General features: G+C 58.0%; 1 protein-coding gene across 1 annotated transcript in view; it reads right to left on the bottom strand.

Moving 5' to 3' along the window:
• Positions 1 to 990: 990 nt before the first annotated feature.
• The window catches only part of ANO7 (anoctamin 7), a 35,490-nt gene continuing 10,239 nt past the window's right edge, over positions 991 to 26,241 (bottom strand). The window contains exons 5-23 of the mRNA XM_030803353.1: positions 26,087 to 26,223; positions 25,018 to 25,075; positions 24,036 to 24,146; positions 22,844 to 23,009; positions 21,330 to 21,420; positions 18,272 to 18,368; positions 16,516 to 16,659; positions 16,309 to 16,446; positions 15,557 to 15,655; positions 15,380 to 15,482; positions 13,782 to 13,893; positions 13,364 to 13,418; positions 11,224 to 11,321; positions 9,868 to 10,013; positions 8,219 to 8,424; positions 7,884 to 8,026; positions 2,915 to 3,005; positions 2,445 to 2,564; positions 991 to 2,320 (exon numbers count right to left, since the gene is read on the bottom strand). Of these exons, the coding sequence (XP_030659213.1) occupies positions 2,072 to 2,320; positions 2,445 to 2,564; positions 2,915 to 3,005; positions 7,884 to 8,026; positions 8,219 to 8,424; positions 9,868 to 10,013; positions 11,224 to 11,321; positions 13,364 to 13,418; positions 13,782 to 13,893; positions 15,380 to 15,482; positions 15,557 to 15,655; positions 16,309 to 16,446; positions 16,516 to 16,659; positions 18,272 to 18,368; positions 21,330 to 21,420; positions 22,844 to 23,009; positions 24,036 to 24,146; positions 25,018 to 25,075; positions 26,087 to 26,223 (2,364 nt within the window). The 3' untranslated portion in view covers positions 991 to 2,071. The remainder of the gene's footprint in view (positions 2,321 to 2,444; positions 2,565 to 2,914; positions 3,006 to 7,883; positions 8,027 to 8,218; positions 8,425 to 9,867; positions 10,014 to 11,223; positions 11,322 to 13,363; positions 13,419 to 13,781; positions 13,894 to 15,379; positions 15,483 to 15,556; positions 15,656 to 16,308; positions 16,447 to 16,515; positions 16,660 to 18,271; positions 18,369 to 21,329; positions 21,421 to 22,843; positions 23,010 to 24,035; positions 24,147 to 25,017; positions 25,076 to 26,086; positions 26,224 to 26,241) is intronic.

Below are 26,241 nucleotides of genomic sequence, written 5' to 3'. Positions count from 1 at the left end.
CACGTGGGCATCGGGGCCCTGGATGGGAGAGGGTCACAGGGTAGGGCGCACGTGGGCATCGGGGCCCTGGATGGGAGAGGGTCACAGGGTAGGGCGCACGTGGGCATCGGGGCCCTGGATGGGAGAGGGTCACAGGGTAGGGCGCACGTGGGCATCGGGTGATGTGGAACTTGCCTTTTACCCACATGCTGGTTACAACAGTTTGTTACCTGGAAGCCTGTATGACCTGAGCATTTTCTTACGTTTCAATAAATTCACCTTAAAACTTTGGAGTTTCCGACGGCAACAATAAAAAGCAACCCACTGGAAGGAAGTACACGTGGCTTTGTAATAAGCACACTGCTGAGCGAAGCACAGTGGAATGGCTGAGCTCCCCTCTGTGTAAAGTTTCCGAGGTCCCCGCCCCAGGCTGTGTGTGCTGTCCGCCATGCTCTGGCCGGTGGTGTCCAGCCCCAGGACCCTGTGAGCCCTCATCCCTGCCGGAAGAGCCCTTCCATCGAGGCAGAGCACAGTGCTCCTAAGAGGCAAGTGGCAAATCCTAAAGAAATGCTACAAGCAAGCATGCTGCCCTCAGGCCAGGCATCACGGTGGGTTAAATAGAACGCAGGCGAGGATGTTCAGAAAGAGGCCTTTTCTGTGGAGTAAGTTTGGCAGTACTCATCAAAGCACATTAAAACCACATGTTCTTTTTCTGTGTGTGTGTTCCCGAGACGGAGTCTCGCTCTGTCGCCCAGGCTGTAGTGCAGTGGCGTGATCTCAGCTCGCTACAACCTCCGCCTCCCGGGTTCAAACGATTCTCCTGCCTCAGCCTCCCAAGTAGCTGGGATTGCAGATGCCCGCCACCACACCCAGAATAATTTTTGTATTTTTAGTCAAGACAGGGTTTCACCATGTTGGACAGGCTAGTCCCGAACTCCTGGCCTTGTAATCCTCCCGCCTCAGCCTCCCAAAGTGCTGAGCCACGACGCTCAGCCAAAAACCACATATTCATTTTGACACTTAAGTTCCACTTGTAGAACTCCAAGGAAATCAATACCGATGAGCACAGATCCATTTCTTAGCAAGTGGACGGCTACACTGGGAATGTTGCGCGGTAGCAACAGTCAGGGGAAGGTTCACGTGGCTCCTCGGCACAGGGCAAAACTGCACGTCACATGACGATCCAGAGTGGAAAACAATTATGTATAAACACAAACTTCTGGGGGAAGAGCCACCAGATGTTATAGGTATACGCGTTTCCTCCTCTCATCCCAAAACCTCCCCCATTTGGGTGCTTGCTGTGTACTAGGCCCCGAGGAACAGAGGTAAAAACAGCAAGAGGGGGCCCTGGGCCAGGGACCAGGAGCTGGGAGAGGGAGGGAAGTCAGGCAAGGGTCAAGAGGACATATGTAATTGCTGCAGAATGCAATTAAAGAGACACTGTCAGAGGCTGCCTACAGTGGCTAGGGGGAAAGCAGAGCCTGATTCAAGAAACAGAAGAATCCAGAGGACCCAGATAACTGGGGATGGAGGGAGGGGTTGAACAGACCTTTGCTGTGGCCTGGGACACAGAGCTGCAGGGCCTGAGAGCTGGGGCATGTGGGTGATGTCCCTGCGTGGACACGGCAGGAAGAGGCGGGTGGGTCCAGAGGACACGAGGGAGAACGGCCCTGCGCTCTGCAACATTCGAAGGTCACCAGGTGTAAGAGGAGAGGGTGATGCGGCCAAGGGCACCGAGGACCACAAAGCCCACCTGCCTGATGAGAACTGTCGTGTCCAGGGACCTGGGGACGCCACCGAGGGACAGGGTCCCTTGGGTGCAGGGGCCCCGTGGGCTTATGTCTGGGAGCAGGAAACAGAGGGCCTTGTGAGCTGACGGTCCCTCCCTGCCGGGAATGGAGTGACAGGCGCTCTAAGGAGAGAAGCCGGCGCTGGGGGGAAGCAGGCAATGTGCCCAGAGATGAGGCACAACAGCAGCCAGCGGTTCACAAAGCCATTGCCTGAGGGAAGAGGAAAAGGACACTGCTCACAGGGCTCAGCAGGGCCACAGCAGGGCCACTCCCCTAAGGACCACCAGATGTCCTTCCAGGCGTCACTGCTGCAGGTGGCTGGCCTTGGGAACCCTGAAGGGTGTCCAGTGGGAGCTGAGCTGGGGAGAGGGTTGGGGGCAGGGACAAGTCAAATTAGGGCCAGGAGCAGGCCATGGCCACGAGGCACAGTGGGCGGCTGGGAAGGGCCCTGTGATCTCAGGGAGTGCACGGGGCAGGGGCCTGGCTGCTCCCAGACTTGCCTCTGAGCCCTGGGGCTGCTCATCCTTTGCTCCGTTCGTTCCAAAAAGAGCCTGTCCCCCAAAAAGGGCAGCAAGAGGAAGAGGGATGTGACTCAAGTGTCCAAAAGTACAGCAGCCACTGACAAGGATAGGAAGAGGGCTGGGGGGAGGGCCGAGACTGGGCTGTGCAGTTCACCTCATTCTCGGCCAGTGCCTGCTTAGCCAGGTAGTACTCCCGCTTCACTTTGATCTCCACAGACTCTGGGATGTCAGGCACCAGGAGGTCCAGGAGCCGGCCGACGGAGAAAACCACATGCTGGGAGCAGAGGAAGGCACTCACCCCCACCCAAACGCCCAGAGTGGCCTTCACAGGGCCAGGCAGGCCGGGGCTCCGGCACCTGCTCCCAGCTGTGGGTGGAGCCGGAAAGCAGCGGGGCAGGAAAAGAAACCCCAGAAGGGGCAGAGGCCACCCCAGCATTCGTGGCCCTGGAGCCCAGGGATGAGGCCAGGCAGGGAAAACGCAGGAGCAGAGAAGAGCTCTGATTTGACCAAGATGACACAGCAGGAAGCGATGGCACCCACCCCTCACCACGTGCTCGAAGTAGGCAAAGCACAGGGTCGGGGCGTCATGCCATGGATGGGAGAACCAGCAGGTGCCTCAGCTACCTCAAACACAATGACGAAGGCCAGGCGGATGGCAAGAAGATTCCAGTAGGTCTGGGAATAATGTCCATCGTCATCCCGGAAAGCCCGATACCTGCAGCAGACACAGGACTCAGTGCATGGAACCAGAGCTGAGTGTTGGCTGGGCAGGCGCCTCTGGAATTAACCCATCTCCCCTTTTTCCACTGTTTCGCTCTCTGATCCCATGTTCCTGGCCTGGCTCTGCATCGAGGGTGCCTGAAGTGGGAATTCTTCCCAAACAGGATACTCTGACAATACCTTTAACTGGTGGGTTCCAAAGGTGGATGTGCTGGGTTGTCCCCCATTGGGCTAAACTGGACCCTCCCCACCCCCCAGGGGGCAAATGCTTTATTTTCTAGTAGATGTGACAGTCCAGTACGTCTGTGCTTCTACGGATGACATCAGTCTACTTACACGGTGACAATATGCCGATAGCTGACCTCTGCGAGATCAGCAGTTCACCTGCTCAGAGACTGCCCAGCAGAGCCCTCCCTCCCTATCATAAGCTACATTCAGCTTCACTTGCTATTTCAGACTTTGACATCTTCCTGTGTCTCTGTCACATGGTAAAGATGGGACATTCCATTTTCTAATATAAAGTTACATGTTGCACTCCATGAAAACTATTACCAGAGTCAACTTTGTAGGAAAAGAAAAAAAAACAAACCAAATATTGCAAGTTAAAAATAGAGCCATTGGGAAAAAAATCCCTCAAATGAATGGAATAAACTTTTAAGTGGCCAGACACAGCAGAAGAGAGAATGGGGACTGGGAGACAGTGACGATGAGACCACCCTGCAGGCAACACAGAGAGAACACTTGGGGGGAAGCAGGTCACAGCCCAGTGGGAGTTCCAGACGACAATGGACAAGCAGAAAAGCACTGCTGGAAGGAATAAGATGGAGACGTTTCCAGAACTACACAAAGACATAACTCTTTCAGCCGGGCGCGGTGGCTCACGCCTGTGATCCCAGCACATTTATTTATTTATTTATTTATTTATTTATTTATTTATGAGACGGAGTCTCGCTCTGTTGCCCAGGCTGGAGTGCAGTGGCGTGATCTTGGCTCACTGCAACCTCCGCCTCCTGGGTTCAAGTGATTCTCCTGCCTCAGCCTCCTGAGTAGCTGGGACTACAGGCCCGTGCCACAATGCCTAGCTAATTTTTTGTATTTTTAGTCAAGACGGGGTTTCATCGTGTTAGCCAGGATGGTCTCAATCTTCTGACTTTGTGATCCACTGGCCTCGGCCTCCCACAGTGCTGGGAATACAAGCATGAGCCCCCGTGCCCGGCCATCCCAGTGCTTTAGAAGGCTGAGGCAGGTGGATCACTTGAGGTCAGGAGTTCAAAACTAGCCTGGCCAACATGGTGAAACCTCCGTCTCTACTAAAAATACAAAAGAGTAGCTGGGCATGCTGGCAGGCACCTGTAATCCCAGCTACTCGGGAGGCTGAGGCAGGAGAATCACTTGAACCTGGGAGGTGGAGGTTACAGTGAGCCAAGATCATGCCACTGCACTCCAGCCTGGGCGACAAGAGGGAAACTCCATCTCAAAAGAAAAAAAAGAAATAATCCCTTCCCTAGGCCAAGTGCAGTGGCTCAACACTTTGGGAGGCCAAGGTGGGCAGATCACCTGAGGTTCGGAGTTCGAGACCAGCCTGGCCAACATGGTGAAACCTTCGTCTCTACTAAAAATACAGAAAAAAAAAAAAAATTATCTGGGTGTGGTAGCGCATGCCTGTAATCCCAGCTACTTGGGAGGTTGATGCACAAGAACCACTTGAACCCAGGAGGCGGAGGTTGCAGTGAGCCCATTCATGCCACTGTACTCCAGCCTGGGTGACAGAGCAAGACTCCGTCTCAAAGAAAAAAGAAAATAGGACAGGCGCAAAAGGTGGCTCAGGCCTGTAATCCCAGCACTTTGGGAGGCCGAGGCAGGCGGATCACTTGAGGTCAGGAGTTCAAGACCAGCTTTGCCCACATGGTGAAACCTCATCTCTACTAAATATACAAAAATTAGCCGGGCGTGGTGGTGGGCACCTGTAATCCCAGCTACTCGGGAGGCCAAGGCAGGAGAATCGCTTGAACCTAGGAGGCAGAGGTTGCATGCAGTGAGCCAAGATCACGCCATTGCACTGCAGCCTGGGCAACAGAGCAAGACTCTGTCTCAAAAAAATAATAATAAAATAAAATAAATAAATAAAATAATCATTTTCTTTGATTTGTTTCACCAGCAGGCATCTGTAAAGGTAGTGCTTTTTTTTTTTTTCTTTCTTTTTTTTTTCCTGAGACAGTCTCATTCTGTCACCCAGGCTGGAGTGCAGTGGCACCATCTTGGCTCACTGCAAGCTCTGCCTCCTGAGTTGAAATGATCCTCCTGCCCCAGCCTCCAGAGCAGCTGAGATTACAGGTGTGAACCACCACACCCAGGTTTTGTTTGTTGTTGTTCTTGTTTTTCTGAGACGGAGTCTTGCTCTGTCGCCCAGGCTTGAGTGCAGTGGCACAATCTCGGCTGACTGAAAGCTCCGCCTTCTGGGTTCATGGCATTCTCCCGCCTCAGCCTCCTGAGTAGCTGGGACTACAGGTGCCCGTCACCACGCCCGGCTAATTTTTGTATTTTTAGTAGAAATGGGGTTTCACTGTGTTAACCAGGATTGTCTTGGCCTCCCAAAGTGCTGGGATTATAGGCATGAGCCACCGTGCGCAGCCTTTTTTTGTATTTTTAACAGGGACGGAGTTTCACCATGTTGGTCAGGCTGGTCTCGAACTCCTGACCTCAAATGATCCACCTGCCTCGGCCTCCCAAAGTGCTGGAATTACAGGCGTGAGCCACCGTGCCAGGCCAAAAAAATGTTTTAAGAGACTGTCTCTGTTACCCAAGCTGGAGTGCACTGGGATGGTCACAGCTCACTGCAGCCCTGACCTCCCGGGCTCAAGCCATCCTCCCACCTCAGCCTGGTGGGATCTGGGAGTACCGGTGCATGCCTCCAGGCCCAGCTAATTGTTTAAACTGAGGTCTCACCATGTTGCTCAGGCTGGTCTCAAACTCCTGAGCTCAAGCAGCCCTCCCAACTCAGCCTCCTAAAGTACTGGGATTACAGAAAACTTTTTTTCTGAGACAGAGTCTCACTCTGTTGCCCACGCTGGAGTGCAGTGACACAATCACAGCTCACTGCAACCTCTGCCTCCCAGGTTCAAGCAATTCTTGTGAGTCAGCCTCCCAAGTAGGTGGGATTGTAGGCATGTGCTACCACACCCAGATAGTTTGTGTGTGTGTGTGTGTGTATGTGTGTGTGTGTATTTTTAGTAGAGACGGGGTTTCACCATGTTTGCCAGGCTGATCTCGAACTCCTGGCCTCAAGTGATCCATCTTCCTAGGACTCCCAAAGTGCTAGGATTATAAACATGAGGTACTGTGCCCAGCCAGAAAAATTCTTAAATGCTATGAATGCTTCCAATCAGAAAAGCCAAGTCACAAAAGAATAGTATTTCCAAAGAACTGAGTCTACTGAGAAAATAACCTACACTTTTATACCCGCTATCTGAAGGACAAAAATGCATGGAGATATTATCATATATATGCGTGATACATATCTCTATGCATACATATGTGTATGCATTTTTGCATATGAAGACCCCACTAACCACACACCTTTACTGAAAGAATTACTAAAGGATATACTTCAGCAAGAAAAAAAAACTCAGAGAAGGCAATACATAAGAAATTACTGTAACCACCGAAGTTAACAAAATACACAAATTTGATGAACAGATGACTGAAATGTTTTTTCATGTGTGTTTTTAACAATAAAACTAAAACTCCATGTAACAATAATAAGATGGAGAGACTGGTGCTCACTAGGTGGTAAGGCATGTGAAGATCCTAGTCATACACAGAGAGAGGAAACAAAACTGAGTTCATTCAGGCTTTGTTAGGATAATATATAGTTAAGAATGTGTGCTAGCCGGGTGTGGTGGCTTGTGCCTGTAATCCCAGTGCTTTGGGGGGCCAGGGCATTGCTTGAGGCCAGGAGTTTGAGACTAGCCTGAGTAACATAACATAGCAAGACCTCATCTCTTTAAAGAAAAAAAAAAAAAAAAAAAGCCAGGCCTGGTGGCACACGCCTGCAGTTCTGGCTTCTCAGGAAGCTGAGGTGGGAGGATTGCTTGAGCCCAGGAATTCTAGGGTGCAGTGAGCTATAATTGTGGCACTGCATTCCAGAATGGGATACAGAGCAAGACCCAGTCTCTAAAAAAAAAGAAAAAAGAAAAAGAAAAGAATGTGTGAGTAACCCCTAAAATAATAGAAATATATGCCATTGGTTCCAAATAAGCAAAAGAATAAAAAACAACAACAACAAAAAACACTTTTACCCATCCGCCAGAAGTCAGGAGAGGAGGAATAAAGAAGATAAAGAATAAAAGGAAAAAGTAAGTATCCATTATGAAGAGATCACAAGTATGAATTCATACACAACTAAAAAGTTCAAAATACATAGAGCAAAAGCAAAACCTGAGACCGACACGAAAACACTGATAACCCTATGGTTTCGTAATTTTACCGTTCAGATTTGCTCCAAAATTAGGGGACTATGATGTTTTTCAAGTTTATTGAAACACATGCAAAACTTCATTGTAACCAGATCACAAAGGAAGTCTCCACAAATGCGGGTGAAGCACATCCTACCTACTTTGCAGGTTCTATGACCAACTAGCAATTCACCTAGAATCCACGATTTGCCCTCCAGCCTCGCAAAGCTCCGTCCTTTCCCGCGGGGAACCTCTCCCCAGCCCCTGCCCAGGGCGTCCCCAGCTCCCTCCCTCCCCCGGCCTTGCCCCGCGGCGCCCGCCCCTCCTGGCTCCCCACCGCCGTACCCCTACCCCACCCGAGCCCCGCTCCGCCTCGTCCTCGTGCGCCCGCGGCCCCCTCCGACTGACGCGGGGCTCACCTGCACGTGCGGTTGTGCGCGGCGGCGAACGAGAGCGGGGCGCGCGCCAGCGTGAAGTTGAGGAAGCCGCGCAGGTCGTGGGCGCGGGTCCACCGGTAGTAGGCGCGCGGCAGGAAGTCGGACGAGAAGGCCAGGAGGAAGGCCTGGGCGCCGGAAGGGTCAGCGCGGGGCGGCCCCCGCTCCGCCCCTGCGCGCCCCCGCTGCCCCCGCCCCTGCGCGCCCCCGCTGCCCCCGCCCCTGCGCGTCCCCGCTGCCCCCGCCCCCGCGCGCCCCCGCTGCCCCCGCCCCTGCGCGTCCCCACTGCCCCCCGCCCCGCGCTCCCGCCCGGGCCTCACGTTGCTGATGACCGCCAGGTGCGTGAGGCCCGCCAGGATGTGGAACCAGATGCCGATGTCCTGGGCGCGCTCGGCCACTGGGCGCCGGTACTCGCAGACGAACTTGCGCGCGTCCAAGCGGATCTCCACCCAGTTGTTGAGCAGGGCGAAGAGCGGCGCGAGCGGACAGGCGGCCACGAAGATGGTGACGAAGCCGAACTGCAGCACTGCGGGGCGGGGGTCACGGCCGGGCGCTCCGCCACCGTCCGCCCTCAGCCCTCGGAACGCGCCCCCCGCGGAGGACCGGCCAGTCCACGTGGTGCCGCCACCCCATCGCGGCTCATTCCGCCCCCACCTCCTGGTCTCCCTCGTCCTGGACCGCGCAGCGCCAGGGCCACCTCCCCTGACCGGCCCCAGGCCGGCTGTCCTGCCCTGCGCTCCGTGTTTCTGGCTGGTCACGGGCCTTCCCCGGCTCGGTGAGCTCAGGGACTAACTCAGGGCAGGCGTGGGGGCAGAAACCTGCTTCTGATTTTACAACCGGCTTCTCCACTCACCCCTCAGGGGAGCTGTTAGGAGATGGCTCTTTGGAAGGGGTTTCTGGGTCTTCGCCGAGAATTACTAGTGAGATCATTGGGGTCCAGGGTTCAGTGGAGGAGGGTCAGGGCGTCCACTCCTCGCCTTGGGAACTGGCCTGCGCCCTTTCCACAGATGCCACGGCTATGCTGGGGAGCTCCAGGGCCTGCCGGCTCACATGCCCGCTTGCTAGGTTAACAGCTGCCTGCCAGGCACAGTGTCTCACGCCTGTAATCCCCAGCACTTTGGGAGGCTGAGACAGGTGGATCACCTGAGGTCAGGAGTTCGAGCCCAGCCTGGCTAACACGGTGAAACTCCGTCTCTACTAAAAATACAAAATTAGCTGGGCATGGTGGTGGGCACCTGTAATCCCAGCTACTCGGGAGGCTGAGGCAGGAGAATTGCTTGAACCTGGGAGGTGGAGGTTGGAGTGAGCCGAGATGGCGTCACTGCACTCCAGCCTGGGCGACAGAAGGAGACTCCGTCTCAAAAAACAAAACAAAAACAAACAAAAAAACTGCCTGATGATTCCTTCTCCCTTTTGTCAGCTCAGAGTCAGACCCTGCGCTGCAGGGACAGCACAGGTGATACAGACCCACCCTCCAGAGTGCACCACCCATGCAGGCAGTGAGCCCCTGGCACTGGCCACCTGGTAAGGTGACAGTGGTAGGTCTGCAAATAGCGTGGGCATTGAGATTTCTGGGGACATCAGCTCTCCAGGCCGCTGCCTCCCAGTGTGGCTTCACCCTTGGAGGACTTCTGTGAGCCCCAGGGCCTGCTCTCCTAATTCTTTCCTTGCTCTGGCCCATGCTTTCTAGGTCCAGGGACCCCAGGGGAGCTCTGCAACAGCCCCGGGGGCCTCCTCCCCGTGCCGGTGCCCCTCCGTCCTCAGCCAACCCTCCTGGGCACTCTCAGGGTAAAAGAATTCCTTTCTGGATTCTCCACAGGCCCGACCCTCTGTCCCCACCCCACCCCCACAGCACATTTCAGGGCAGATGCAGACAGAGGAATGTCAGGCTGGGAGGCCCCTGAGCAGAGTGGCTGCCCATCCCTGCCCACGGCGCCAGCCACTGCCGCAGCTGCTAACGGGCTCCTACCCATCTCCAGGTACTCGTCGAACAGACCCTCACAGGGCACAAGCTCATAGTCGGCCTCCCAGGGCCCCTGGCTAGCCCCTGCAGAAGCTCCCGCCTTCCTCTTCTTGGAGCAAAGCCGGAACTTCTGCCACCAGCCCTTTAGCTTCCTGGGGACAGAAATACAGGAAAATGGCCTTTGATCCAACGTGGGTCTCAGTGGCTGCTATAGTCCTGGGGGAGATGTGGCCGGGACAAGCCTGTTACTTTGCAATTAAAGGGCAGCAGGGAGGGATGGGGTCTGGGGCCGAGGGGTGGACACAGTGAGAGCCAACACCTTTGCAGATTGTACTCAGTGAAAGCGTCTGTGTCTGTTGGTCAGATGTGGGAGAGCAGCCCCCTACATTGTTCCTTAAAGCTTTAGGGGTAATGGGCCCCTCCCGGAATTGCAAAGCAGTGCCAAGAGCTCTGCCAAGGTTGGGAGGGAGTGGACGAGGACGACTGTTGTGCCCCAGGGAAAGCAGATGTGGAGGCCCACGTGTTGGGTTCGTCCTACACAGGGGCATGTGTGCATGTTGCCTTATCATACTGTCACTCATCCATGCCCTGCTCCTGCCAGGCACAGAGCTCCACCCTGCACCTTATGGTCTTGTGGCTTCACAGCACCAATAGTCCCAAGAGGCATGGCCACCATCTCCCAACTGCTATTTGTGGTGCCCCATAAAAGTCAGTGCTGATTTGGGAGCTGCCTTCTTGGGGCAGATCAGGTGTTCAGGGGACGCTGGGAGGGCGCTCAGGTCAGTCTGGCCTTGAGCGGGAAGAGAGGCCCTGGGCAGCCTCTTTGAAGGACTCTGGCTTGGGAGGGGGACCCAGTTGCCTTGATGGGGGCCACAGTGCCTGCCAGTAGAGGTGGCACTAGGGAGATGGGAGCCTTGTGGTCAAGGTGTCCCTGGCAGGGGTGTCTGAGGATCAACCCTGGGGCCTAGGGCCTCCTTTTCCTCCTCCCTCTTGTGCTGCGTTGGGGGCTGGGGATGCCAAGGAATACTCTGGCCCAGCCGCAGCATCTCTGAACGGACAGAGCCATCACCCCAGCCTTGGGCCCAGGAGCCCAGATCCCCTCCCCAGCCAAAGCTGGTCCCAGGGGTAGCGTCTTCCACAACCATAGCCCAGAAGACCTCAGCCAGCCACAGGGCAGCTGCAGGGCAGGCAGCCCAGAGCCCGGGGCAGACGGCCAGGCACACTCCCCATCCCCCTCCCCAGGCAAGGTGCCTTCCCTTCACCTCTTCTCCCAGCTAGGGCTGGGCTGGAGGCTGCTACTGCCAGGTGCTCTGGGGTCCCTTGGTCCTTGGATGCCACCCAGGGAGGAGCGGGGGGACTCACGGGATGAGGACCTCCTGCATGTTGTTGATGACCTGCTTGCCCACCATGATGACCAGGAGCTCCTGTGCCAGCTCGATGAGGCAGCCTCCAGCTGCACACTACGGCAGCAGGGCTCAGGTTAGCTGGGAGACGGGGACCAGCCACTCGCCCACCCATCCCTTCTTGTCTCAAAGCTGGCCCTCATCCCAGCCCCCACCTCCCTTCTGACATGCCTTGGGCACCTCGAGGGTTGCAGAGATGCTCTCACCGTAACACCCCCTCCTGACCTCACAGGAGCCCCCAGGTCCAGCTGGAAGACTGTGCATTGGAACAGCTGCAGGGGGCACTGCTATATGTACCTAATGGCACCCCAGTTTTCCTTTGGAGACCCACAAGGAGTTACATGGGGCTGACTGTAGCCTCTGGCTTCAGGACAGACCCACGAGGCAGGCCCCACCAATCGGTGACCCAGTTCGAGCCAGTGAGAGGTGGAGTTCCTGGGAACACGTGCCTCGCAAGGGGTGCTAAGTCTGAGAGTGTCGGCTGCACTGCAGGGCACCTTCCCTCCAGATGGGGGTGATCTTTCTGAGAACACAGGCAACGCTGGGAATAGCAGTGCCACATTTTTAACACCCTGAACATTCATACCTAAGCCCGCATAGCCCTGAGCATTTTCAGCACAGGAGCCAAGAAAACTCCCTGCAACCTCCGCCTCCCGGGTTCAAGTGATTCTTCTGCCTCAGCCTCCCGAGCAGCTGGGTCTACAGGTGCGTGCCATCACACCTGGCTAATTTTTGTATTTTTAGTAGAGACGGGATTTCACCATATTGGCCAGGCTATTCTCGAACTCCTGACCTCATGATCCACCTGCCTTGGCCTCCCAAAGTGCTGGGATTACAGGCAAGAGCCACCAAGCCTAGCCAAAAACTCCCTTTTTTGTTTAAGCCAGTTTGAGTTGGGAACTTTTCCCACTTACAATTGAGAGCCCTCAGGCTGGTCCATTGTGGCACCGGCAGCCACACTCCCCACTCCATCCCCAGCCTTCCCTGTCCCCTCTCACATGAAATGGAGACCCCCCCTTCGGGGGCAGCCACTTTGCAGTTGGGCTGGCTCATGGCCCAGGCCCCGTGCCAAGTTTCTCTCCTCCTCCTCCTCTTCCAGAAGAAGAGGTCTTTCAGGCCAGGGGTCACTCAGCAGGGGTCCACTTAGGTCCCAGCCCAGCTCAGAGGCCACCTGTGTGGATGGCTCCAGATGCACCCACCCTGCTGCCTGCGACCCCAGCTGCTGGGACATGCCTGGCCCTCACCCAGGAGGGGCTGTGTGTCGGGGACAGTTTTGAGGGCTTCTCTACAGTGTCTTGGAGGGGCTGTGGCACGGTGGAGACTACTTCCGGGGTGATGCACATGTCAATTACTTGCACCAGAATCTCTGTCTTGGGGTCTGCTTTGCAGGGACCCCCATGACAACAATGCTTCATCCTCCACCAGGTGAACTTCCATTTACTTTCTGAAAAAACCAGGTTCACACCTGGCTCTTAGAGGTACGGAGCCACTAAGACTCTTAGAGATAACACAGTCACAGGCAGAGCCCACCGTGCTGATGGGGAGAGGATAGCTGGCCACAGGCAGATCCCTGACAGCCATGGCGGCAGCACGCCAAGCCTGTGAGGAGGCCAGCCTCTGCGGGCCTGTGTGCCAGAGGCTCTGCGCCCACCGTCATGGCTCACACTTGTCTCAGGTGTGAATTGGGTTAAAATGGGGAAAGAGTAATATGGGCTGGGACAGCTGGGGTGGGGCAGGGTTTTTGGTTTGCTTGTTTTTACTTTTGTGGAGATGAGGACTCACTATGTTGCCCAAGCTGGTCTCGTACTCTTGGGCTCAAGCGACCCTCCTCCCTCTGCCTCCCTAAGTACTGAGATGACAGGCGTGAGCCACTGTGCCTGGCCTGGAGTGTTTTGGGTGTGGTTTTGAATGGGGCATATTGGGGGTCAGAATAAGTGGTGAAGAGAGCCTGGGAGCCCTGAGTGGTCAAATGCACAGCTGGCCCTGGCTGGGCGATGAGGTAGCCGGTGGCAGGAGGAATTGCTGCAAATCAAAGCTCGAATGGAAGCGAGAGGAAGCGCACAGCTCATCCACCAGCCCTGGGCCTCCGGCACACTCACCTCCTCGTTGCGGACTCCAAACAAGGTGTGGTAGTTGCCTGGGTATCCCACAAACCTAGAGAAAGTCAAGGTCATGAGCCTGGATGGGATCCTTCCTGTCTCCTCCCACTTCCCTGGGCTCTGGAGGCCTGAGCGGAGCTGCTGCACCTGCCCTGGAGGAAGCACGAACTGTGGCGTAGAGTCCAGGCTGCAAGCTGGGCCTCCTGTGAACCCCCGAGCTGGGTGGGGACCAAGAGGTGGGCAGCCCGTTTGCTCAGAGGTGCCGGGAGGCATGGGCCCCCGTCCCCTGCCTGGGTCTCCTGTTCCGTCCTCCACCCTGCCTGAGCACGGCTGGATGATGCCTGGTGCCCAGGCAGAGGGAACATGAGCAGAACTAAGCCGGGGCGAGCTGTGGCCAGAGGGAGAGGTGCCCACCAACCTGCCCTTGAAGAAGGCGATGTAGATGGGTGAGGAGTAGAAGTTGACGAACTGGAAGATGAACACCTTGAGGGTGAAGGCGTCCTCGAACTTGGTCTGGGTACGGTGCATTTCTGTGGCATGGAGAGCCCGGGCTCAGTCCCTGGGGGAGTCACCAGCATCCAACTAGGGGCCCCTCTCCTAGGACCACCTTGCCACACACAGGTGAGGAAAAGGCCATATCATCCAGATATTTTAAAGAAGGAGACAAAGTGTGACATTTCCAAAGTCACCCAAAAACATGTTGATGAAGAGGAGTTGGGAAAATTGATAATACCCTATATCCCAACACTAATAATGAATGTGGTGCGCACGGGCGAGTCAGGGGATGGGTCAGAGAAGCAGAATAGAGGCTCGGCGCCAAGGCTGTGCAGAAGACTGGGCTGTGATGCAGGTGCCGGAGGCGGGAGCATAAAAGGCTAAAGGTTACAGGAGGGAAAGGGAGGCTCAACACCCCACAGCAACCCCACAGTTGCAGAAACAGCTGGGCAGCTCCCCTCAGGGCCCTGCCTTGGCCGTCCAACACCAGGAACCTCTCCCTGAGACACCTGCCACCTGCGAAGGTCTTTCCCTGACACCCACCTTCCCCTGGCCACCCACCGGGAGGCACTTCCTCCTCGGCACTTAAGCCCTCTCCCATTCTCTGTAGCTGTGCAGGCAGCCAGTTCTGTCCCCTCTCCTAGAACCTGGGCTCTAGGGCGGGGCTGCCAGCTTTTGTTCAAGACTATTCACCCCCAGGGCTAGGGCAGGGCTGGTGAGAGGCAGCAGCTTATGGAATGAATAGGTTGGTCGTAAGTGTTTGTCCTCAGGAAATGAGACAGAGAAAGAGAAGATCGATAGGAGAGGAAGGAGGAGGGAAGAACTGAGAGGCGGCTGCCCAGCCCAGCGGCCGATCCCCCATGCCACCCAACAGGCTCAGCGGCCCTATCCCCCATCTCCCACCTGGGGACCTCGCAGCCTGGAGGGGCCCTGTGGAGGGGCGAGAACTCTGTGGGTGCTCGAGCGCCCCCATGAGGAAGGCCCTGCTCACTGCTCTTTCAAGGGGGCTTCTGGGGAGGCTGAGACAACTCCCATCTGTACCACATTTAGAAACGGGGGGCGCTGCTTCCTAACCCAGGGATTGTTTGTGTCCCACCTGGGGTGCCAAAAACAAAAAATAAGAAAGAGAAAGAAAACCAGGTGCTGTGGCTCACGCCTGTAATCCCAGCACTTTGAGAGGCCTAGGCAGGAGGATCACTTGAGGCCAGGAGCTCGAGGCCAGCCTGAGCCACACAGTGAGACCCCTGTCTCCATCAAAAAAAAAAAAAAAAAAAAAATTCAGCTGGGCACAATGGTCCCAGGTACTCAGGAGGCTGAGGCAGGAGGATCCCTTGAGCCTGGGAGGTCAAGGCTACAGTGAGCCATGATCGTGCCAGTGCACTCCAGCCTGGGCAACAGAGTGAGATCCTGTCTCAAAAGAAGAAAGAAACAGAAATGAGGGCCGTGTGTCAGTGCGTGAGAAAGTCATGTTGTGGCAGGGTGGGCCCCGGGTCAGTGCCTGGCCGGCCTCAGCCTACTCACCCCATCGTGTCAGGACGTGGGCCAGGGACACATAGATCTTGGAGAGGATGAGGATGAAGACGAGGTTCACCACAGACCCTGTGAGGCTGGCGATGCGAGAGGCCTGACAGGAGACAGGCAGTCAGAGCTGGATGAGGGGCTGCTCAGGGCCCCCCGAGGCAGGCGGCAGAGGCTCACCCAGGCTGCGAGGAGGGTGTTGCCCGACCTGGACACCACGATGGCCATGATGGCGCGGTACAGGATGATCGACACGAGGCACATGACCACCACGGCCACCTGCAGGGGCAGGGAGGCCCGTGAGCCCCTTCACGGTGTCTTGGGCACCCCAGCACCCTCAGGCCATGGCCCCCGACAGCTCTTCTAGTCCACTGCTGGCCCCAGCACTACCTCCTCTAGGAAGCCCCTGCCTCCAGCCCCGGCTGTGCTCCCAGCCTATGTCCTTCCTGATGAGTTGCTCAGGCAGAGGTGGGGTTAGAGTTAGAGGCTGGGACACATCTGCGTGTCAAGGCAGCCACGGTGAGTGTTAGAGAGCCATCCCATCCCAGGAACTGGGGATTCCTGACATCTTGGCAGGGGTGGGAGGGGTCCTATTAGGAAGACCCTTTGGCTGGAAGGCAAGACAGGGTGCAGTGAATGGCCCTGCTGGGGTGCCTGCCTCTCTTTTCCTTGAAACCAACCCCCTTGCTTGAAAAATGCCCCATGCCCACACCCACGGGGAGACCCTCCCAGGCCCTCTGCATGACTCACACCTACTCTCAGCCGGGACCCCACAGCCGAGCCCAGGCACATGGGGGCCTCTCTGTGGGGAGTGAGGGTCCTGTGCCCAGAGGAGGCATCTGGCCGCGGCACCAAGGTGGGATGGGGGACAAAACCACCCCACATGGTGCAGGAGGATGGAGGCGTGAGTGGAGGGCAGGGGGACCACGTACCATCACCAGGATCACCACGGAGCCGGCCAGCATGCGGCGTGCGCGGCTCCTCTCAGGGAAGTAGGGCTCGTCCTCACCCGTGATGGGGTTCGGGGCTGTCATGGGGGCTGAGGCGGCAAACTGGGGCCGAGGCCTCTCCTGGAAGGGAGCCAGTGCTCAGTGGTGGCCCTCGCCGGGTATGACCATGGTCCAGCGGGGGTGGCTCACCTCAATGTCCTGGTAGTCGGAGCAGTCCCAGCGGTAGGCCAGCGTGGCGTTCTTCCGCTTCCAGTACTCCAGGAGCAGCACGGCCCACAGTGCGATGAACAAGCTGAAGAAGACGGTGCCGCCGTGGTCGAACAGCCGACCGGCCTGCGGCAGGGATGGGGGACGTCCAGACTTGCTTGGGACTGGAGGCCCCTTGTTCCTTCCTCCTGGAATGGGAGTGTGCATCCCACACACATCCCCTCCCTGTGTATTTTTTGTTTGTTTGAGACGGAATCTCGCTCTGTCACCCAGGCTGGAGTGCAGTGGTGCGATCTCAGCTCACTGCAAGCTCCGCCTCCCAGGTTCACGCCATTCTCCTGCCTCAGCCTCCCAAGTAGCTGGGACTACAGGCGCCCGCCACCACGCCTGGATAAATTTTTGTATTTTTAGTAGAGACGGGGTTTCACCGTGTTAGCCAGGATGGTCTCAATCTTCTGACCTCGTGATCTGCCCGCCTCGGCCCCCCAAAGTGCTGGGATTACAGGTGTGAGCCACCGTGCCTGGCCCCCCGACTGTGTTTTGGAAGCACAGACCCACAGAGGGAGAGGAATTTTGCCTCAGGCCGGCTCACACCCAGGTCTCACCCACACCTGACTTTGAGGATGCGATTTGGGACTTTCTGAGCTGATACTTTCATGAGGTTTTGGACCTAGAGTTAATGCTGTACGGGGTTAAGACTTTGGAGGATGCTGGGATGAGGTGAATGTATTTTGCACATGGGATGGACATGAAGTTTTGGGAACCAGAGGATGAACTATAGTGAGTTGAATTCTGGCCCCCAAAAGATATGTTCATTGGGAACCTCAGAATGTAATCTTATTTGAATAAGGGCCTTTGTAGATGTAAGGTGAAGCATCTCCAGATGAGAGTACTCTGGACAAGCCCTTACAAGAGGGGAAAAAAGGAACCAGCACGCAGACACAGAGGGGAAGGCCAGGTGGAGATGGAAGCAGAGATTGGAATGAGGCGGCCACAAGCCAGGGAGGACCAAGGACTGCCAGCAGCACCAGAAACCAGGAGAGAGGCCTGGGGCTGAGTCCCCAGAAGTAGCCGAGCCTGCCAACAGCCTGATTCTGAACTCCCGCCCCGGGTCTGTGAGAATAAGCTGCTGCTGTTTTAAGTCCCCATTTGTGGTCCTAGGAAACATCCAGGTGGATTCCCAGGAGTGAGGTCAAACGGCATCTGGCCCATCAGTAGTGCCAAGGGCTCTGGGTCCAGTGCATGTGGGGTACAAGCGAGGCCCTGAGGCCCCTGGGAAGGTGGACAGACCTAGGAAGCATGCCAGGCAGGCGGGGGGACAGTGGGGCTCAGAGACTGCAGGAGCCTCCTGCCCAGGTCTTGTAAGCTGGGAATTCTGCTCAGAAGTCCAAACCTTTGGTTCTGCCTGTGCCCTGGGGTCTCCAGGGTTTGTCTGCCTTGGAGCCAAGGGCCAGGTGCCCCCAGAGTGCCAGAGCTAGAGTCCTGGCGTGGGGTGTCCTCAAGTGGGAAGCACTAACATGGGCCACTCTGCCAAGTGCTGGGAGGTGTGTGCAGGGGCGTAACCCCAGTTTCAGGCGAGAGAACAAAGGTTAAGGAGCTCACGGCGCGTTCCGCCTTTAGGTGGTGACAAGCAGGACAGGGGCTGGCTGGTGCAGGTAGAGTCAGGACCAGGACGAGGGGAGCTGCCCTTCTCATCCCCGACTCCCAAATCCCTTACCCCACCCACCTCTTCTCATACCTGGGCCAGGGCACAGGTGCTGGAGAGCAGCCAGAAAGGGCAGTCAAGGCAAAGTGGGCACATCTCGAAGCTGTCCTTGCTGCCACACAGTTCCTGCCTGCAAGGCATGGAGCGGAGGGGTAGGAGCTAATGGGGGAGGGGGGCTGCTTGCTTCTCCCAGCCAGGCGCCTCCCTTGTCCTCTCTCTCCCCACCACTGCCTTGGCCAGGCCCAGCATTTCTTAAAAAAATAGTTGTTTTAAAATATATGCCATGACGATGTCTAAGTTTCTGAATTTCAGTTCCATGATAAACTAAAACACAAACCCAGTCATTTATTAATATTATAAGAAAGCTTACATTATTATAATAAACAAGAGTTAGTGCCAATAAAATTAGCATGGGAGCACTCCTGCCCATCTGTCAGCCTTGGAACACTCCTGTCCACCTGTGTCAACCTGGAAGCACTCCTGTCCATCTGTCAGACTGGGAGCACTCCTGTCCACCTGTCAGACTGGGAGCACTCCTGTCTACCTGTCAGACTGGGAGCACTCCTGTCCACCTGTGTCAACCTGGAAGCACTCCTGTCCACCTGTCAGACTGGGCGCACTCCTGTCCACCTGTGTCAACCTGGAAGCACTCCTGTCCACCTGTCAGAATGGAGCACTCCTGTCTACCTGTCAGACTGGGAGCACTCCTGTCACTGGGAGCACTCCTGTCCACCTGTGTCAGCCTGGGAGCACTCCTGTCCACCTGTCAGACTGGGAGCACTCCTGTCCATCTGTGTCAGCCTGGGAGCACTCCTGTCCACCTGTCAGCCTGGGAGCACTCCTGTCCACCTGTCAGCCTGGGAGCACTCCTGTCCACCTGTCAGCCTGGGAGCACTCCTGTCCATCTGTGTCAGCCTGGGAGCACTCCTGTCCACCTGTCAGCCTGGGAGCACTCCTGTCCATCTGTGTCAGCCTGGGAGCACTCCTGTCCACCTGTCAGACTGGGAGCACTCCTGTCCATCTGTGTCAGCCTGGGAGCACTCCTGTCCACCTGTCAGCCTGGGAGCACTCCTGTCCATCTGTGTCAGCCTGGGAGCACTCCTGTCCACCTGTCAGCCTGGGAGCACTCCTGTCCATCTGTGTCAGCCTGGGAGCACTCCTGTCCACCTGTCAGACTGGGAGCACTCCTGTCCATCTGTGTCAGCTTGGGAGCACTCCTCTCCACCTGTGTCAGCCTGGGAGCACTCTTATCCACCTGTGTCAGCCTGAGAGCACACCTGTCTACCTGTTTCAGCCTGAGAGCAGTCCTATCTACCTGTCAGCCTGGGAGCACTCCTGTCCACCTGTCAGCCTGGGAGCACTCCTGTCCATCTGTGTCAGCCTGGGAGCACTCCTGTCCACCTGTCAGCCTGGGAGCACTCCTGTCCACCTGTCAGACTGGGAGCACTCCTGTCCACCTGTCAGCCTGGGAGCACTCCTGTCCATCTGTGTCAGCCTGGGAGCACTCCTGTCCACCTGTCAGCCTGGGAGCACTCCTGTCCACCTGTCAGACTGGGAGCACTCCTGTCCACCTGTGTCAGCCTTGGAGCACTCTTATTCACCTGTGTCAGCCTGAGAGCACACCTATCTACCTGTTTCAGCCTGAGAGCAGTCCTATCTACCTGTCAGCCTGGGAGCACTCCTGTCCACCTGTCAGTTTGGGAGCACTCCTATCCACCTGTGTCAGCCCAGGAGCACACCTGCCCACCTGTGTCAGCCTGGGAGCACTCCTGATTACCTGTGTCAACCTGGGAGCACTCCTGTCCACCTATCAGCCTGGGAGCACTCCTGACCACCTGTCGGCCTGGGAGCACTCCTCTCCACCTGTGTCAGCCTGGGAGCACTCTTGAGTACCTCTCAGCCTGGGAGCACCCCTGTCTACCTGTCAGTGCTCCTGACCACCTGTCAGCCCAGGAGCACTCCTGTCCACCTGTCGGCCTAGGAGCACTCCTGTCCACCTGTCAGCCTGGGAGACTCCTGACCACCTGTCAGTTTGGGAGCACTCCTGTCCACCTGTCAGCCCGGGAGCACTCCTGTCCATCTGTGTCAGCGTGGGAGCACTCCTGTCCTTCTGTGTCAGCCTGGGAGCACTCCTGTCCACCTGTCAGCCTGGGAGCACTCCTGTCCTTCTGTGTCAGCCTGGGAGCACTCCTGTCCTTCTGTGTCAGCCTGGGAGCACTCCTGTCCACCTGTCAGCGTGGGAGACTCCTGTCCACCTGTCAGTCTGGAGCACTCCTGTCCACCTGTCAGCGTGGGAGACTCCTGACCACCTGTCAGTTTGGGAGCACTCCTGTCCATCTGTCAGCCCGGGAGCACTCCTGTCCATCTGTGTCAGCGTGGGAGCACTCCTGTCCTTCTGTGTCAGCCTGGGAGCACTCCTGTCCACCTGTCAGCCTGGGAGCACTCCTGTCCTTCTGTGTCAGCCTGGGAGCACTCCTGTCCACCTGTCAGCGTGGAGACTCCTGTCCACCTGTCAGTCTGGGAGCACTCCTGTCCACCTGTCAGCCTGGAGCACTCCTGTCCACCTGTCAGCCTGGAGACTCCTGACCCTGTCAGTTGGGAGCACTCCTGTCCATCTGTCAGCCCGGGAGCACTCCTGTCCATCTGTGTCAGCGTGGGAGCACTCCTGTCCTTCTGTGTCAGCCTGGGAGCACTCCTGTCCACCTGTCAGCCTGGGAGCACTCCTGTCCTTCTGTGTCAGCCTGGGAGCACTCCTGTCCACCTGTCAGCGTGGGAGACTCCTGTCCACCTGTCAGTCTGGGAGCACTCCTGTCCACCTGTCAGCGTGGGAGACTCCTGTCCACCTGTCAGTCCGGGAGCCACTCCTGTCCACCTGTCAGCCTGGGAGCACTCCGGTCCACCTGCCAGCCTTTCAGCCATGTCCACAAGGCCCTCTGTGACACTCCTAAAGACAGGCATGTGCTCACCTCACACCTCAATCACCTCAAGCACCAGCTGCCTGCACAGGGCCTAGCACCTAGGGGTCCCCCCGCCCCACACCCATCTGGAGGCCCAGCACCAGGCCCCAGAGCTGCAGAGAGGGAACACTCACGTGGGTATGTCTGAGAACACCAGGAAGCAGCCCACCAGGAATACCAGTGTGCCCACCAGTGCCGCTGGCAGGAGCCAGCCTGTGTAAAACCCTGTAGAGAGGATGGCAGGGGTCTACCATTAGGAACCCAGGCTTGGGGGCCCCAGGTGGGGGTCTGCACAGCCATGCTTGTCCCCTAGGGACCACCCTCAGCCCAGCTTGGGGGCTGGGGCCCTATGTGAGGAGGCCAAGAGGTGCACAGCTCTCCCCGGCAGCTCTGGCACGGCCCCACCCTCCTGGGCCTCTGCCCTAGACTCTGGACACCCCTACCACATTGACCCCAACGCCAGTGCTGCTGAGGCTCCAGCCCACCAGGCTCTCCACCTCTGGACGCCTTCTCCTCAGCCAGCTCACTCCAACCAACCTGCCCGGGACGGACAGAGAAGTCCCTCTACGTCCTGCCCACCACAGAGGTGTGGGCCCACCCGTGTTCCAGCCCCAGGGAAACCACAAGTCATTCCGGGTGCCTCCCTCCCCACCACCCAACCCCCACCCTGGCCCCTGCCTCATCTGACCACAGCCGCAACCCCTCAGTTACCCCAGGCCCTCAGCATGTACCCCACTGCCTCCCATAGGGCTAGTCCAGTCCCGGGCCTGGTGTCCCATCTCCTGCCTGACTCAGTCCAGGCCTGGTGTCTTGTCTCCTGTCTGACTCTCTGCTGGCCAGAGTGACTGCTGTGAAATGCAAGTCTGCCTGGAGTCCAGATGCAGCCCTGGCCCTGCTTGCCCCCAGAGACCCCCAGCCTGGCTATGCTGTCCCAGGGTTGCTGCTCCAGGCCCTGAGATGGCCGGGTGAGTCCTGGCTGTGCCTCTGCCCCAATGCTGTGCCCCGGCTGCCCTTCCATGCCTGCTGGCCCTGCCCGCTGCCCTGGCTGGCTCCATTGTCTGGGTCCACTGTGGGGCTGTGTGTGGGGATGAGAAAGGGCTTTGGAAGTTCTGGGGCACAGAATGAAGAGGTTGGGCTGACCCAGGATGGAGAAGGGAGGGCGCCAAGAGCTGAGTGGGGTGAAGGCAGCCAGGACCCAGGCGGAATGGCTCTGGGGTTGCCTGGGGAAGATGGGCATCTGGAAAGTGCTGGCCTGCTTGGAGGAGATGAGAGGCTTGGCCTGGACCCAGGCGGGGCAACCTCCCTAGGAAGGAAGTTCCTGGGGTGGCCCCAGGGCCTCATGGGCCAGTGACAGTCGGGGAGGGAGTCAGGAGAGACCCCCACCAGCAGAAGGGGCTCTCAGCACTGTTACTGGGGCATTAGGAGGCCAGGGCCCAGCATCATCATGGCGCCCAGTTAGAGTGACTGGGCTTGAGGGGAGCCAGGAGGGCAGCCCGGCAGGAGTCAGCGAGGCCAGGCCAAGAGCTGCGCCCACCGTCCAAGCCCTCACGCAGACCGCCCTCCAGGGGCACGGACTGGCAAATTGTTACAACCTGAGACCAAGCTGGGGGAGCCCAGGGGGTCTGGGGGGGCAGCGGGGGAGACTCACCGAGCCAGGCGAAGTAGAGGGCCACCTTCTCCCCGAAGTACCTGCGCACGTGGTCCAGGGGCTGGTACTTGTTCCACTTGCCCCAGCGCGCCCAGTACTGGAAAAGGACTTGGCGCTGGTTGAGGCATGGAGCCTGCGGGCCCTCTGGGGGCATCTTGAAGGGGCCCTGGGGGTGAGCAGCCTGTGGGTGGGATGCTCCCCCTGCTGACCCCACTGGGCACTGTTGTAGGTGCGGGGGCTTCAGTGTGGGACATGGCCAGACAGGCCTGGGAGTTTGGGGTTGCTCCATGAAGAAAAAAGAGAGTAATGTGGAGGGGTGGGTACAGGGTGGTCCGGGAGGACTTCTCTGAGGAGGGGACATGTGTGGTGAGGCCCCTCTGACTCCTGGGCTTCGAGGGTTCAGGGTGGGGAAGGGCCTGGAGAGGCCACCCTGGGAGAAGCCAGTGGCCATGGTCCAGGGCCCAGCACCTTCTCTGGGTTGGAAAGCCCCCAGGCTGGTGTCCTGTGCTGTGCGTCCTGGGCCCTGGCTGGCGGGAGGAGCTGCCCCAGTGAGGTGGGACACCTGGCATTTCCACACCCACTTTTTCATTTAACCCTCATGATGGCATTGGGGCAGGACTGGACCCCTGGCCACGAAGCAGTGGGCTCAGGCCTGACCAGGCCCCGGATGCCCTGGCTGCCTGCAAGTCCCCTCCCCTGCTCGGCCAAGGGGGAAGGCTTGGGAGGGTGGGGAGATAAATGGCCTCCTGCTCCCCACAGTGGCTGTTTTCTCAGGGATGATGGTAAGGCTGACAGGAACAGGTGCAGCGGCAGCTGCCCTGGTCAGTGCCCGCTTTGGCATTGCCTCAGTTTACCCAGCTTCTGGAGGGGGATAGGAGACCTCACTGTCTTTCCCAGCAAGAGAAGCTACCCAGAGAGACGGAGCCATAGCATCTAGAGCCCAGGGACCGGCCTGTTCCCGTGTTAGGCACCGCAGTGTGGGCTGCAGTCCCCGCAGAGCCGGACCTGAGGCCCTGGACAGGCCACGGGATGGCCTGGTCACATCGCTGCATGTGTGTGCGTTCAGTGTTCTAACTCCTGGGTGGCCATGCCGGCTGACTATGCCTGCCCCACACCCGCCTCCCTGGGGGCCAACAGGACCCAAGGGGACTCGTCCCCCACACCAGGCTGGAGCCCCCAGCCCCCAGCTCACGTCATGCAGGGGGAAGGCGGCACTGAGGACACCCTCTGCCAGCAGCTGGTGGATCCCACGCAGGTTTTTCTTCTCGTGGCCGTACGGGGTCTTGGCCAGGATCTCAAACAGCTGCAGGGGATGTAGAGGATGGCGCAGGTCACTTGTCACGTGATAGCAGAACAGGGAAGTCCTAGCTAGCCTGTCTTCAGGCCAAGGCCACGGACGGCCTCCCTCAGCCTTCTGGTGACAATAGCGATCTGATGGAAAGGTGTGGGACTTTGTGTCACCGCCTCACATGCAGGACGCCCCTGCGCCAGGGTAGCGCTCATTCTCCCACTCTGCAGACTCGGAGTCCTTGACAAGAGCTACACGGCATGTGGGGGTTGAGTCTGCACCTGAAGGTGGGCCCCCGCCTGGCCGTGCGCAGTCCACTCTGGACCCGCACCCTGGGTGACGGTGAACACTGCAGCCTGGGAGTCAGCTGTGTCCAGGGTGTGCCCTGCCCCCTACCTGGGCAGCCCACGTGACTGTGTGCCCCGTGGTGGTCAGCAGGGCCTCTCTTGGGTAGGCCTGGCCTGGCCCTTCCCTGCCCACAGGCCTCAGGAGCAGGCCTCCTGCTGGGGTGCCTTGGGCCTGCCTCACCTGGTACCGCCCTTCCTCCGATGACGCTGCAGGGCAGGTCTGCTCCCAGCCAGCGGGACCCACCCTGCCTGGGGCTAGTCTCGGCTGTCCCACATGTCCATAAATCCAATATCTATTTTGAGCCCTGGGGTCCCAGAGGGGAACTGGGCCCTTCCCCGCCCCCCTCCCCTGTCCCAGGCCATGGCCTGCCCTGTGTAGCGAGGTGAGGTCAGCCTCTAAAGTTTCCAAAGCCCCCAGGCTCCACGCCTCGGCCCTCTGATCTCAAGTGGGCCTTTCTGCATCCATGGAGGCGGGGGGCTAGCAGGATCCTCAGAGCCAGGTCAGGGTTTGGGGTCCACAGCAGGGAACCCCCACTCACAATTTGGTGCCTCTTGGTGCTTGTGAAGAAGGTGTCCTGGTTGTCACTCCCGAGGAAGCTGTAGACATGTGAACAGTGCAGAAGGTTTGGAGGAAGCTGTGGGCATGTGAACGGTGCAGAAGGTTTGGGGCCCGGGTGCTGGCGCACACGCAGGAGCACAGGCCTGCGGACACAGCCCTCGCCCCAGGAGAAGCAGCTGGCTCGCCGGCGGGTCAGTGGCTCCCGATTTTGCCTTTTCGCATCCCCAGGAACAGGAGGCCACAGTAGGCCCCCAGATTCCCAGAACCCCTCACCACACACAGGGTGGGGGGAAGCAAACTGTGGCTGGGCACAGGGCAGGGTGGTGCAGAGAGGGCCAGGCTGGCCAGGGAGCCCTATCCCGTGTGCTGCCCTGAAGCTCCGGCAGGGGGCCGAGGGTGCTTGTGGGCAGTGCAGACAGTGACTAGGTAGGGGCCCTCCCTGGGAAACCAGAATCTCGGGAAGCCATGGGTAGGGCAACATGGAGTGAGGTTGAATTTCCCACCAGCCCCAAAAGGAGGCATCCCGTGTGGCAGAAAGGCCGCCTTCAGCACTGGTTCCCCGACAGTGGTCCCTGCCACTTCTGGACTCCCCAGTCTGTAGGCCTGGTGCCATAGTGCAACTGGCTTTGTCCAGTAGTAATGTGTGTGGACGACACACGTGTCGTTTCCAGGAGGGAGCCAGCATGGGCCAAACACGTCCCTGTGTTCTACCTCAGCAGTTGGGGAGGCTGTGAAGAGACAGAGCCTCCATCGCCCAGGCCCTGAGAGACCGCCTCACCACACGTGTGCCTGAGCAGGAACTGGACCTTGCGTGTCCAGCCACTGGGCCTTGAGCGGGTATCTGTCCTGCAGCACAACTGCCCTAGCCTGGCTGACGCAGCGGCATTTGGAAATGCAGACACGCGATAAGCGTGCCCACCTGGCCTCAGATTCCCTGCCAAAAACTCCAGGTGAAGAGAGTCCTGGGGAAGCACCAAGTTCCGCTCACTCATTCACCGACTCCTATTCACTCCTGCTCTTTCCTCCGACTGGCAGGGCCCCTGCCTTACCGTGGCAGCTTGTTCACTCTGAACCGGCAGGAGTAGTACTCGGGGGGCACGTCTGGCACAACCTCCAGCAGGACGTTGGGGACGCCCAGCCACGCCAGCAGGCCAGCTGACCAGTTGGAGGCCTGGTTGGGTAACTCCTGGAAGGAAACGTCAGT

Source organism: Nomascus leucogenys, chromosome 22a, assembly GCF_006542625.1.
Source record: "Nomascus leucogenys isolate Asia chromosome 22a, Asia_NLE_v1, whole genome shotgun sequence".
NCBI classification, from domain to species: Eukaryota; Metazoa; Chordata; class Mammalia; order Primates; family Hylobatidae; genus Nomascus; species Nomascus leucogenys.
The sequence above is the reverse complement of the archived record's forward strand: the minus strand, read 5'-3'. Positions and strand labels throughout refer to the sequence as shown.